The sequence below is a fragment of the Bubalus kerabau genome, chromosome X (assembly GCF_029407905.1).
Source record: "Bubalus kerabau isolate K-KA32 ecotype Philippines breed swamp buffalo chromosome X, PCC_UOA_SB_1v2, whole genome shotgun sequence".
Lineage (NCBI taxonomy): Eukaryota > Metazoa > Chordata > Mammalia > Artiodactyla > Bovidae > Bubalus > Bubalus kerabau.
Window position 1 is genome coordinate 68168126 of NC_073647.1, and position 14522 is coordinate 68182647.

Consider the following 14522-nt stretch of genomic DNA (forward strand, 5'->3'; position numbering starts at 1 on the left):
TCAACATCTTGTAATTTTCTAAGTACGTATCTTTAACCTGTTTGGTTAGATATAGTCCTAGACATTTTATTCTTTTTGATGCAATTGCAAACAGAATCATTTTTTTTATTTCTTTCTGATAGTTCATTGTTAGTATATAGAAATACAACAGTTTTCTGTATATTGATTTTGCACCCTGCAAGTTTATTGATTTTATTTATAGTTCTAATAATTTTTCATGTCATCTTTAGTATTTTCTACATATAATATCAAGTCACCTGCAAAAAGTGACAGCTTTATTTCTTCCTTTCCAATGTTAATTCCTTTATTGTCTAATAGCTGTAGCTGGGGCTTCCAACACTATATCAAATGAAAGTGGTGAGAGTGGGCATCCTTGTCTTGTTCCTGATCTTAGAGGAAACGCTTTCAGCTTTTCACCATTGAAAATGATGTTGGCTGTAAAGTTAGTCATATGTAGTCCTTATTACGTTAAAGAATGTTCCCTATACCCCTACTTTGTTGAGTTTTTTTTAATTATAAATGGATGTTGAATTTTGTCAAAAACTTTTTCTGCATCTATTGATGTGTGTAGTTGTTCAGTCATGTCTGACTCTTTGCAGCCCTATGGACTATAACCCACCAGGCTCCTCTGTCCATAGGATTTTTCAGGCAAGATACTGCAGTGGGTTGCCATATATGATTTTTATTCTTCAATTTTTAATGTGGAGTATCATCTTGATTGATTTACAGACAGTGAACCATCCATGCGTCCCTGGGATAAATCTCACTTGATCATGGTGCATGATCCTTTTAAGTATTATTGAATTCAGTTTGCTAATATTTTGTTGAGGATTTTTCCATTTATGTTTGTCAGTGATATTGGCTTGTAATATACTTTTTTAGAAAAGGCAGAGGAACCAGAGATCAAATTGCCAACATCTGCTGGATCATAGAAAAAGCAAGAGAGTTCCAGAAAAGCATCTATTTCTGCTTTATTGACTATGCCAAAGCCTTTGACTGTGTTGATCACAATAAACTGTGAAAAATTCTGGAAGAGATGGGAATACCAGACCACCTGATCTGCCTCTTGAGAAGTTTGTATGCAGGTCAGGAAGCAACAGTTAGAACTGGACATGGAACAACAGACTGGTTCCAAATAGGAAAAGGAGTTCATCAAGGCTGTATATTGTCACCCTGCTTAGTTAACTTATATGCAGAGTACATCATGAGAAACGCAGGACTGGAAGAAACACAAGCTGGAATCAAGATTGCCAGGAGAAATATCAATAACCTCAGATATGCAGATGACACCACCCTTATGGCAGAAAGTGAAGAGGAACTCCAAAGCCTCTTGATGAAAGTGAAAGTGGAGAGTGAAAAAGTTGGCTTAAAGCTCAACATTCAGAAAACAAAGATCATGGCATCCAGTCCCATCACTTCATGGGAAATAGATAGGGAAACAGTGGAAACAGTGTCAGACTTTATTTTTCTGGGCTCCAAAATCACTGCAGATGGTGACTGCAGCCATGAAATTAAAAGATGCTTACTCCTTGGAAGGAAAGTTATGACCAACCTAGAGAGCATATTCAAAAGCAGAGACATTACTTTGCCAACAAAGGTTCATCTAGTCAAGGCTATGGATTTTCCTGTGGTCATGTATGGATGTGAGAGTTGGACTGTGAAGAAGGCTGAGTGCCGAAGAATTGATGCTTTTGAATTGTGATGTTGGAGAAGACTCTTGAGAGTCCCTTGGACTGCAAGGAGATCCAACCAGTCCATTCTGAAGGAGATCAGCCCTGGGATTTCTTTGGAAGGAATGATGCTAAAGCTGAAACTCCAGTACTTTGGCCACCTCATGCGAAGAGTTGACTCGTTGGAAAAGACTCTGATGCTGGGAGGGATTGGGGGCAAGAGGAGAAGGGGACGACAGAGGATGAGATGGCTGGATGACATCACTGACTCGATGGACGTGAGTCTGAGTGAACTCCGGGAGTTGGTGATGGACAGGAAGGCCTGGCATGCTGTGATTCATGGGATCACAAAGAGTTGGACACGACTGAGCAACTGAACTGAACTGAACTGAATACTTTTTTATGGTCTCTGTCTGATTTTTGTATCATGGTGATGCTGGACTCATAGATTGAGTTCAGAAATACTCTTCCCTCTAATTTTTTTAATAGTTTGAGAAAGATAGGTTTTAACTTTCCTTTAAATATTTGTTAGACTTGACCTATGAAGTCATCTGGCCCTGAACTTTAGTTTGTTGGGGGTTTTTTGTTTTGTTTTTTTACTGATTCAGTTTCATTACTGGTAATTGATCCCTTCATATTTTCTATTTCTTCCTGATTCAGCCTTTGGAGATCGGATAGTTCTAAGAATTTATCTATTTCTTCTAGGCTGTACATTTTATTGGCATGTAATTATTCACAGCAATCTCTTATGATCCTTTGTATTTCTATAGTGTTGGTTGTAACTTCTCTTTCATTTTTTATTTTATTTAGTCCTTCTTTCTTTTTTCTTGATATGTCTGGCTATAGGCTTATTAATTTTGTCCTTTCAAAGTCTCAGCTCTTAGTTTTATTGATCTTTTCTTGGGATTTTTAGTCTCTATTTCATTTATTTCTACTCTGATCTGTTTCATTTCTTTCTTTCTAGTAACTTTGGGCTTTGTTTTTCTTTTTCTAGTTGCTTTATATATAAGGTTAGAGTGTTTCCTTGAGGTTTTTTTTGTTTGTTTGTTTTCTGAGGTAAGCTTGTACTGCTATAAATTATGCTCTTAGATTGACTTTTGCAGTGTCCCATTAGGTTTGAAATCATTGTATTTCCATTTTCACTTGTCTCCTGGTATTTTAAAATTTACTTTTTTGGTTGTTTAGTAGCATGTTGTTTAGCCTCAATGTATTTGTGGTTTTTGCAGTTTTTTCTTGTGCTTGATTTCTACCTTTATATTGTTGTGGTCAGAAAAGATGTTAGATATGTTTTCAATCTTTTTCAATTTATTGACTTGTTTTTTGGTCTAGCCTGTGATCTCTCTTGGAGAATGTTTCATGTGCATTTGAAAAGAATGTGTATTTCATTGCTTTTGGATGGAATGCTCTACATATATCCGTCAAATTCACATGGTCTAATGTGACATTTAAGGACAGTGTTTCCTTATAGATTTTCTGTCTGAATGATCTGTGCCATGATATAATTAGGGTATTAAAATCCCCCAGTATTACTGTGTTACTGTCAATTTTCCCCTTTGTGCTTGTTAACATTTGCTTTATGTATTTATATATAGACATTAGTATGCTAGATTTTGTCCTCAAACTATCCTCATTTTCTAAAAAAATATTTTTATTTTTTCCATTCAGCTTAGGTGATTTTCACTACTCTGTCTTTCAGTTCTCTGATCCATTCTTGTGCATCATCTAACCTTTTGTTGATTCCTTCTACTCTATTTTTTTTTTAATTTCAGTTATTGTAGTCTTCAATTCTGTTTCTTTGTATATTTAAACTCTTTTTGAAATTCTTACTGTTCTCATCCATTCTTCTGAATTCAGTGATCATCTTTATGATCATTACCTTGAACTCTTTATTGGGTAGATAAATTATCTCCACTTTGTTAATTTCTTCTCCTGGGGTTTTGTCTTGTTTCTTCATTTGAAACATATTCCTTTATCTCCTCATTTTGCCTAATTCTCCATGTTCATTTCTATATATTAGTCGGTTGGTCATATTGCCTCATCTTGGAAAAGTAGCCTTATGTAGGAGATGTACTATTTGGCCCAATACCATACTCCCTTTTGGTCACCAGACCTATGTGCTCCAGAGATGCCCACTATGTGGGCTACATAGGCTCTTCTATTGTGGTGGAGAGGACTACTATGGGCACAGTGGTAGATGGGGTTCCCTAGCCCAGTTGGTTGCCAGGCTCTGCCTTCTATCATGACTGCCAATTTGCTTGGTGGTGGGGCTGGGTCTTGGGGCAGCAGGCTATGGAGCTGGAGGGCCTGAAACTGGTGCCAACTTGCTGGTGGGGAGGTAAGCTCCTATTGTTATAGGCTAGAGGACACCAAAATGGCACTTGCCAATACCAGTGTCTTTGTGGTAGAAGGAGCTCCCCAAAATGGCTACCAGAAGCATCTATGGCCCAGAGGGAGTCCCAGTTTCCTCCTGCCTCTCTGGGAGGCTCTCTAGGGTCAGCAAGTGGGTACAAACCAAGCACCTTTCAAAGTACTGCCTCTGCTGTATGACTTGGAGCATGTTAGACTTTGTGTGCACCCTTTAAGAACAGAGTTTCTGTTTCTCACAGCCATCTAGTTCTCCTGCACACAAGTTCCACTGGCTTTCAAAGATATCTAGGGACTTGCCTTCGTAGTGCAGCAACTCTGGACTAGGGAATCTGATATGGAGCTTGGACCCTTTACTCCCTGGGGAGACCCTTTGCAATTGTGATTTTCTTTTCATTTGTGAGTTATCTACCCAAAGGTGTGGGTCTTTACTATATATGTGTACATGTTTCCACCCCTCCTACCTGTCTCATTGTGGTTCCTGCTTTATATCTTTACTGCTGCTGCTAAGTCACTTCAGTCGTGTCCGACTCTGTACGACCCCATAGACGGCAGCCTACCAGGCTCCTCCGTCCCTGGGATTCTCCAGGCAAGAACACTGGAGTGGGTTGCCATTTCCTTCTCCAATGCATGAAAGTAAAAAGTGAAAGTGAAGTCGCTCAGTCGTGTCCAACTTTTCACAACCCCATGGACTGCAGCCTACCACGCTCCTCTGTCCATGGGATTTTCCAGGCAAGAGTACTGGAGTGGGTCGCCATTGCCTTCTCCACTTTATATCTTTAGTTGTGGAAAATCTTTTCTGTTAGTCTTCAGGTTCTTGTCATATATAGTTGCTCTGTAAATAGTTGTAATTTGGTTGTGCCTATGGGAGGAGGGGAGTTCAGGGTCTCACTACTCCACTTTTAACCACTGGTCACACCTTTAACCATTTTTAACTGTAGAATTTCACACCTTTAACCATTTTTAACTGTAGAATTTAATGTATTTTAGTACACTTATAAGTGTATAGTTATCAACACTAGCTCCAGAAAATCCCAGACCTCTTAAGAACTCTGATCTCCATTCTTCCCTTTATTAGCCCCTGGAAAACATTCATTTGCTTTATGTCTCTATTGATTTGGATATTATGGATATTTAATATAAATATTATCATACAATATGTGGCCTTTTATGTCTGGTTTGTAACTCACTTGTCTTTCTTTGCCCACCTTCGTGATGTTTCACTTTATGCATGTGCAGCTTCATATATAGTAACAGACTCGAGGGAAGCTTTTTAAAGACTTTTGGAGAATGTTTTTTTGTACTAATCCCTCATCTCTGGTATTCTTCCTCACAAACTTCAGCCACCTCTACCTCCAATATCTTTATTGTCAACTCAGAAAGGCAAACACTCCTCCTCTTTATGCCACCATCCATAGGATGCCTTTAGTCAAAATCCAAAGCAATCGTAGGGCTTACCTTGATTGCTTCCCTTTTCTCAGGAACCACACCCTTGTGCTGCCAATTATATAGAGTCTGAAAACATTGTAGTTATTTGATATATTTGCTCATTATCTAGTTCTTCAAGGCAGAGGATATGCCTGATTCCAGTTTGTCTATCATTTCTGTCATTTGTTTTATTTTAGCATGTGTGTGTGCATGTTAAGTTGCTTCAGTTGTGTCTGACTCTTTGCAACACAAAGAGTAGACTGTAGCTATTCCAGGGTCTGTAGCTGGCATAGACCTATGGACTGTAGCTTGCCAGGGTCCTCTGTCCATGGGATTCTCCAGGCAAGATTATTGGAGTGGGTGGCCATGCCCTCCTCCAGGGGATCTTCCCCACCCAGGGATCAAACCTGTGTCTCTTACGTCTCTTGCATTGGCAGGTGGGTTCTTTACCACTAGCACCACCTAGGAAGCCCTTATTTTAGCATATTTTGCACAATTCTAGGACAATTTACTTACAGAGTCCCCTCACCCTGTGTGAAGCCTTATTGGAAAAGGAACCAGCTAGTCAGCTTGGTGTCTACCTAACACACAGAAATATTCACCCATCTTCGCCATAACAAAAGTGAGAGTACATTATGTCTCTGTCTTCACCCTGCTATCTCTTTTAGATCAACAGAATAAGTAGTGACAAGCTATGTTTTTTTTTTCCAGTAGACATGTATGGATGTGAGAGTTGGACCATAAAGAAGGCTGAGCACCAAAGAGTTGATGCTTTCAAACTGTGGTGCTGGAGAAGACTCTTGAGAATCCCTTGGACTGCAAGAAGATCCAACCACTCCATTCTAAAGCAAATCGATTCTGAACACTCATTGGAAGGACTGATGCTGAAGCTGAAGCTCTAATACTTTGGCCATGTGATGTGAAAAGCTGACTCATTGGAAAAGACCCTGATGCTGGGAAAGATTGAAAGCAAAAGGAGGGGTTGGCAGAGGATGAGATGGTTAGATGGTATCATCAACTCAATGGACATGAATTTGAGCAAGCTCCAGGAGATAGTGGAGGACATGGTAGCCTGGCATGCTGCAGTCCATGGGGTCACAGAGTCAGACACAACTTAATGACTAAACAACAACAACAACTAAGAACTGTACACCAGTTCTGTATGTACCCTCTTCTTGCAGATCTTTCTCTGCATGTAATTCTCTTAGAGCCTCCACCTCTACTCGGTTTAAAAGAGGATAGAACTATGCTCTTCCTTTCATCCATGAAAAAGGGATAGAATTGACTTTCATCACGTGCCACCCCTGGAGTCTGAATGTGCATGCATTCAATTGGACTTCGCTTCAGTCATATCCAACTCTTTGTGACCCTATGGACCATAGCCTGCCAGCTCCTCTGTCCGTGGGATTCTCCAAGCAAGAATACTGGAGGGGGCTGCTGTGCCCTTCTCCAGAGGATCTTCCTGACCCAGGGATTGAACCCATGTCTCTTATGCATCCTGCATTGGCAGGCAAGTTCTCAACCACTAGCTCCACCTGGGAAGCCAGGAGTCTGAATACCTTAGTTAAAATTCTATCTGCACTTTTTACTGTGGGCTTCCCAGGTGGCGCTACTGGTAAAGAACCCACCTGCCAATGCAGGGAACATAAGAGACGTAGGTTTGACCCGAGTCAGGAAGATCCCCTGGAGAAGGAAATGGAAACCCACTCCAGTATTCTTGCCTGGAGAATCCCATGGACAGAGGAGCCTGGTGGGGCTACAGGCCATTGGGTCACAAAGAGTCAGACATGACTGAAGTGACTTGGCACACATGCATTTTATAGAAGGTAGAGATGCTAATGATAGAGAATACCAGAAAAACAGGCTTATTAGAAGGATGAACTATGGTGCTGTGTTTGCTAAGTCACTTCAGTCGTGTCTGACTCTATGCGACTCTATGGATCATAGCCTGCCAGGCTCCTCTGTCCATGGGATTCTTCAGGCAAGAATACTGGAGTGGGTTTCCATGCCCTCCTCCAAGGGATCTTCCTGACCCAGGGATCAAACCTGTGCTTCTTACATAACCTGCATTAGCAGGTGGGTTCTTTACCACTAGCACCACCTGGGAAGCCCTGAACTATGGTACTTAATTTCATTTCTGTAATCCATTCTGAAGGAGATCAGCCCTGGGATTTCTTTGGAGGGAATGATGCTGAAGCTGAAACTCCAGTACTTTGGCCACCTCATGCGAAAAGTTGACTCATTGGAAAAGACTCTGATGCTGGGAGGAATTGGGGGCAGGAGGAGAAGGGGACGACAGAGGATGAGATGGCTGGATGGCATCACTGACTCAATGGACATGAGTCTGAGTGAACTCCGGGAGTTGGTGATGGACAGGGAGGCCTGGCGTGCTGCGATTCATGGGGTCACAAAAAGTCGGACACAACTGAGCGACTGAACTGAACTGAACTGTAATCTATTCAGTTAATAAAGAGTGACTGCTTTCAAATTGGAAAAAAGAACCCCCCCAAAATTCAATAATCTGCATGAAAAAGCTGTTTATAGAGGCTTCAGGACTTCTCCACCCCACCAACAGATCTTTTGCCTCTATCACAACTAACCATTCCTTAATAACTGTGACAACAATGCCCCACTCTTTTTAAGATCTCTTTTCTTTCTCCTCTTAAATAGTTTTTGGAACTACTTACCTAAAAGTGGTTGGTGGCAACTTTGCCTTTATGATAAGCCTCTGTTTTCCTAAAAACAAATATTAAGAACACATTTCTGAGAATTCCCTGGTGTTCCAGTGGTTAGGACTCCATGCTCTCACTGCCTGGGAGGACCCAGGTTCAATCCCTGGTCAGGGAACTAAAATCCCACAAGCTGCACAGCATGGCCAAAAATAAATAAATAAGTAAATAAACATTAAAAAAAAGAACACATCCCTCTTTCTGTTGCATATATTTCAAGCTAACCAATCAACAACAGATTCACTGATTAGTACCAAAAGTCTTGGCAACAAAAACTTTGGTGTGATAATTGACTAAATGGGGCCAGTTTCTGTTCAGTTCAGTTCAGTCGCTCAGTCGTGTCTGACTCTTTGTGACCCCATGAATCGCAGCACGCCAGGCCTGCCTATCCATCACCAACTCCCGGAGTTCACTCAGACGTCCATCGAATCAGTGATGCCATCCAGCCATCTCATCCTCTGTTGTCCCCTTCTCCTCCTGCCCCCAGTTCCTCCCAGCATCAGAGTCTTTTCCAGTGAGTCAACTCTTCGCATGAGGTGGCCAAAGTACTGGAGTTTCAGCTTTAGCATCATTCCCTCCAAAGAAATCCCAGGGCTGATCTCCTTCAGAATGGACTGGTTGGATCTCCTTGCAGTCCAAGGGACTCTCAAGGGTCTTCTCCAACACCACAGTTCAAAACAGATTCTGTTAGTGCTCCTAATTGCCCAATGTGACTGAGTAAGGTCTTTGTTGTTGTTGTTTAGTCATTAAGTCGTGTCTGACTGTTTTGTGTCCCATGGACATAGCCCGTCAGGCTGTTCTGTCCATGGGATTTTCCAGGCAAGAATACTGGAGTGGGTTGCCATTTCTTTCTCCAGAGTAAGGTCTAAAGAAACATAAATAAGATAGAGATGTATGGGAGAAATGAAAATCTATTGGATTCTAAATAAGAGTGCCAAGGAAAGGTGGGATCTTTTAAACACAGTATTAAGGGAGATAAAAGGGCATGGTACAAACTGGGAGAGAGAAGGCATGATACTGAGATCAAAGTAGTAAAATTTTATGACTGACTTTTGAGATCTGAAAATCTAAGGACAAGGTGTGTAGCATTATGGAATCAAGAGCTCGCCTAATGAAAAGGCCTCCACATACTCAGGAGTGCCTCTAAAGTGTAGCCTCTAGTTGTCCTGTACATTTTAAACTTCCAAAAATATATCTGGTTGGAGAGTCTACATTTCTTATGACTCAGCAACAGAAACAGATGGCTGGGTCTTTTTATCCTCTTATCGTGAATCTTTTTTCTAAATGCATGTATTGTTACTGTATTTCTGATTATTAAAGAAATATAGGTTTATGGGGGGAAGAATAGGAAATTATCAGAACAAAAGTACAAACCACGATCCCAATCATTACTTCCTTCCTTAATTTACCCCATCCCCTCCAATTTGGTTGCAAGAATTGAAGTGCAAGGAAAATGATGGCTGTTAGTGACTGAGGAGACGGTGGGTGAAAGGAAGACTGCTACCTTTCTGTTCTTGTAGTTTAGAAGAGGATGAATAGTCTTCTCTATCCAATACAACCGTTTAAAAAGTAACAATTGTTAATATGACTATGGTAATCAGAGAGAGGCAAATTCCAACTACAGGGAGAAGGGGCTCCTTTTGACCTCTGGAATTAGCAGTGACAAAAATGAATGACAGGGCCTGGTGGGGGTGGGGGGAGGTTGGTAAGCTGCTCCACTTCTCCAGCACAGCTGGTGGGAGGGGAAAGTGGGGACCAGAGTTGGAGGATGACATAATCCTCACGTGATCAGGAGCTGGCATGAAGTCCCTGTATTTCTGGGATTCTTTCTCCTCTGGCTACCAGCTCCTTACTGCCCTGCAGGTGTTCCTGCTTGTGACCAAGAGAAAGAGGACATAAAATCTTTAAATCCCAGCAGGTTGGTGTGAGGGAACCACTGGAACTCTTGGGGTAGTAGTGGCTGAATCTAGTACTGGAGAAGGTCTAGGACTGCTTGCCCCAACCCCTGTGGAGATAATTGTATTTTTGAAGGAGGGTGGGGCTGGAGTAGGTGGAAGTCTCTTGAGAGACACCCAGAAATTTAGTGGTAGTTTAGAAATAATCAGCTTCCCTCACACTGGTAAGATTTCCCTTTTTTCTTCTTTTCTTTCCCCAACTCCAATGAAGGAAATGAGGCGTGGGCTGGTGTGTAGAGAAAGGCTGGAATCCTGAGGTGGAGACAGAGAAATTTAGAGATAATTTGAAAATAGTTCGTCTCACTGACTGCTGGTCAAGGGATGCAGTGAAGTGGGGAGTGAGGGGACAGTGGTCCTCGTAGGACTAGGCCTGAGGGTGAGGGATGCGAGGTGGGGGCTGCACAGAGATCGAGTAGGAAAGGATAGGAACAGGAGGGGAAACAGGAGGTAGGAAATTTGTGGGTAACAACAGTGATGAGGATCCTGGATTCAAGATAATAATGTGTTGTCTCTGGGACTGGTTGATTCACAGAGAACTCCCTCCTCCCCTCTCCTTCCTTTCTGCCAGCAGGTCTGAGGGTCTGTGTTCACAGATCTCTCAAGGCAAGAAAAAGAGAAGGAAACTATCCCAAACCGTCTCTGGTCAGTATGAGGGAGGCACTCAGCGGTCTCTCAGGGTGGGTGTTGGAAAGGTCGAGAGCTGGGTTAAATTTTCGGCCTCACAGCTCACCTCCCTGTCTGCTCCCCTTCTCCCGCACATCAGAGAGGCCATTTAACCTTGTCTGCTGGAGAAATGGTGGGTTGCTGAAGGAGGAGAAAGGAGGTGGAGAAGGGGTGGGAGAGGAAAGGGCGGCATCTCAAATTTCAGGAGGGCTGGACCAGTGTGGTAGGGGTAAGGTATCAGGCGAGTAACCAGCTTCAAAGAGAAACTGACAAGGTTGAATCAAAAGAAGTGAAGCAATCTTACTTACATTTTCTCTCTGGACTTAAGCAGGGAATCACTACATCATGCAAAAATCCTGCAAAGAAAATGAAGGAACGCCCAAGTGCAATATGCCAAAGAGACAGGAAGAGCACTCCTATGGAGAGTTCTAACGCCAGCAAACAGAAGGGAATTTTAGGCAAAGGCTGCTTCAGTCTCTCGAGGAATTTAAAGAGGACATAGACTTCAAGCATTTTAAGGATGAAGAAAGGACAAGAGAGGGAGATGGGATGGAAAGGCATTTGGAAGAGATAAGGGGTCTGAGAAAGAAATTTAGGGCTTTGCTTTCTAACCATAGGCATTCTCGGGACCATCCATATCCCATTTAATGCACTTCTCCCCTGAATTCAACTATTTTCTGTTATTAATATTGCAGCATTGGTTCCTTTTGTCTGCGTTTTCTTGTGAAATATTTGCTACTATTTTATTCCAATCCTTCAATGTTTTACGTGTGACTCTTGTTACCATCATTTCATCTTTTGACCTGATCTCACTCATTTAATAGAGTTGTTTCATTTGTTTGCATGTGAAGATGCTCATTGCATATTGTAAAGTGAAAATAATATGTTGAAAAAATTATATCTATAAATATACCTATCTATGTATGTCTTATATGTACATTTATATATGTCATAATACCAAAAAAGTCTGAATTATTATGTAACAAAAGGTTAACAGTGATTTGCTGTTATCTGCATTTTATTTTATTTTCTTACTTATCTGCATCTTCTCATTTTCCAAAAATGAATTATATGTATGTGTGTGTGTATGTGTGGATTACTTGTGTCACAAAAAACTAAAACAGACATGATAAAATAAATTGTCAATCACCTTTGAAGGGCAATGAAACAACAAACTCCTAATAACAGAACTTGGAGTAGGAAATGGCAACCCACTCCAGGATTCTTGCCTGGAGAATCCCATGGACAGAGGAGCCTGGTGAGCAAAGAGTCCGTACATGACTGAAGTGACTTAGCACATGTGCACACAGTATATATGTATGTATACTTAAGCATTATTTATTAACTGGACTTTGCATTTTGCATTTTCAAGTAAAGGTAATTATATTTCATTATATTTCTATTGATTACTGCTGTGACTTATGCATACTGGGTACTTAAAAAATGTTTACTTAATTAGAATTATAGTGTTCTTGGCCTAGTTTTTTGCAGCCCAAAAAATAAAGTCTGACACTGTTTCCACTGTTTCCCCATCTATTTCCCATGAAGTGATGGGACCAGATGCCATGATCTTCGTTTTCTGAATGTTGAGCTTTAAGCCAACTTTTCCACTCTCCACTTTCACTTTCATCAAGAGGCTTTTGAGTTCCTCTTCACTTTCTGCCATAAAGGTGGTGTCATCTGCATATCTGAGGTTATTGATATTTCTCCCGGCAATCTTGATTCCAGCTTGTGCTTCTTCCAGCCCAGCGTTTCTCATGATGTACTCTGCATGTAAGTTAAATAAGCAGGGTGACAATATACAGCCTTGACGTACTCCTTTTCCTGTTTGGAACCAGTCTGTTCTTCCATGTCCAGTTCTAACTGTTGCTTCCTGACCTGCATACAGGTTTCTCAAGAGGCAGGTCAGGTGGTCTGGTATTCCCATCTCTTTCAGAATTTTCCACAGTTTATTGTGATCCACACAGTCAAAGGCTTTGGCATAGTCAATAAAGCAGAAATAGATTGCAGCCATGAATTTAAAAGACACTTACTCCTTCGAAAGAAAGTTATGACCAACCTCAATAGCATATTAAAAAGTAGAGATATTACTTTGCCAACAAAGGTCCGTCTAGTCAAGGTTATGGTTTTTCCAATGGTCATGTATGGATGTGAGAGTTGGACTGTGAAGAAAGCTGAGCGCCGAAGAATTGATGCTTTTGAACTGTGGTGTTGGAGAAGACTCTTGAGAGTCCCTTGGACTGCAAGGAGATCCAACCAGTCCATTCTAAAGGAGATCAGTCCTGGGTGTTCTTTGGAAGGACTGATACTGAGGCTGAAACTCAGGTACTTTGGCCACCTCATGCGAAGAGTTGACTCATTGGAAAAGACCCTGATGCTGGGAGGGATTGGGGGCAGGAGGAGAAGGGGACAACAGAGGATGAGATGGCTGGATGGCATCACCAATTCAATGGACATGAGTTTGAGTGAACTCCGGGAGTTGGTGATGGACAGGGAGGCCTGGCGTGCTGCGATTCATGGGGTCGCAAAGAGTCAGACACAACTGAGCAACTGAACTGAACTGAACTGGCCTAGTTCTACCTTTGATAGCTTAAAGTTGGGAATAATATATTTCTTTAGAAACTGTAACTTTTATTTTCAAAAGGAATGCAACAGGAAAGGGGTTATTCCCCAAATTCAACCTACAAAACTATTATAACATTGTATAATTGATGTCTATCAAAAAATCAACTCCTAACATTATAATCATCTAGAGTACTTGTTACAAACACACATTTTTGACAAATATCTCCCCATACACACACACACACACTTGTACAAAATCAGAATCTCTGTACATATGGCCTTGGAATCTTCATTTTGGGAGTTCCCATGAAATTATGTTCTCCAAAACTGCTTCAAAAATTCTCACTATAGAACCTGTTTCAACTGAGCAGTGCAGAAGCAGTTTCCTTATAACCAAAGAGCCTAATCATTTATCCTTCATAATTAAGGGCTCTTGAAAGTCAAAATGGTTGTTACCATAGCTGGAAAATTGAGGGTACACACCAAGTAAATCTATGTGGAGAATAAGCATTGTTCACCCTTAGTAGAAGGCAAGAAGAAAAATGGAAAATGAATAAAATAAAAACAAGTTGCTATCTCTATTAAATAGACAAATGTTTACTTACAGTACTCAGCTTTATTGAATATGTAGGCATTTTCATACTCACTGAGAGAGTAAATTGCTATATCCATTTTTTTTTGCTTCCATTCACTGTAAGTATCAAAAGCTCTATACTTTGCATGCTCCATGTCTCACAAATTCTACTGCTTAGACTTTGTCCTAAAGAAATAATTAAAAAAAAAAAGAAAGAATCAGAGCAGTGAGCAAATTTTTAGCTATAAGCATTTTTATTTAAAGATTTCATACATTTTCAGGGAGCTTTTTTAACCTAAGAATCAACTACATAGACTATTGAATCAAAAGGAAATGAACATAGATTCCTACTAGCCACATACACAAAAATACATCCCAGGTAGATTAAAGATGAAAATGTGAAAAATACAAATAAAATATTGAAATGAAAATTAAGAAAAACTTGTATAGTCTTGTGTTGTGATTATCTTCTTAAGCATGAAAGAAAATCCAGAGATTGTTAAGGAAAAAAATATAAATATCTAAAAGCAAGAAATAGCCTGGAAGAAAAATATTTGCAATAGCATGACAGATA

General features: G+C 40.8%; 1 protein-coding gene across 1 annotated transcript; it reads left to right on the top strand.

Annotated features, from left to right (window-relative positions):
- The first annotated feature begins 11154 nt into the window (after positions 1–11154).
- Positions 11155–11457, top strand: TCEAL7 (transcription elongation factor A like 7). Its single transcript, XM_055563385.1, is given in 1 exon segment — positions 11155–11457. A coding segment is annotated over 1 exon segment (303 nt).
- Positions 11458–14522: the final 3065 nt, after the last annotated feature.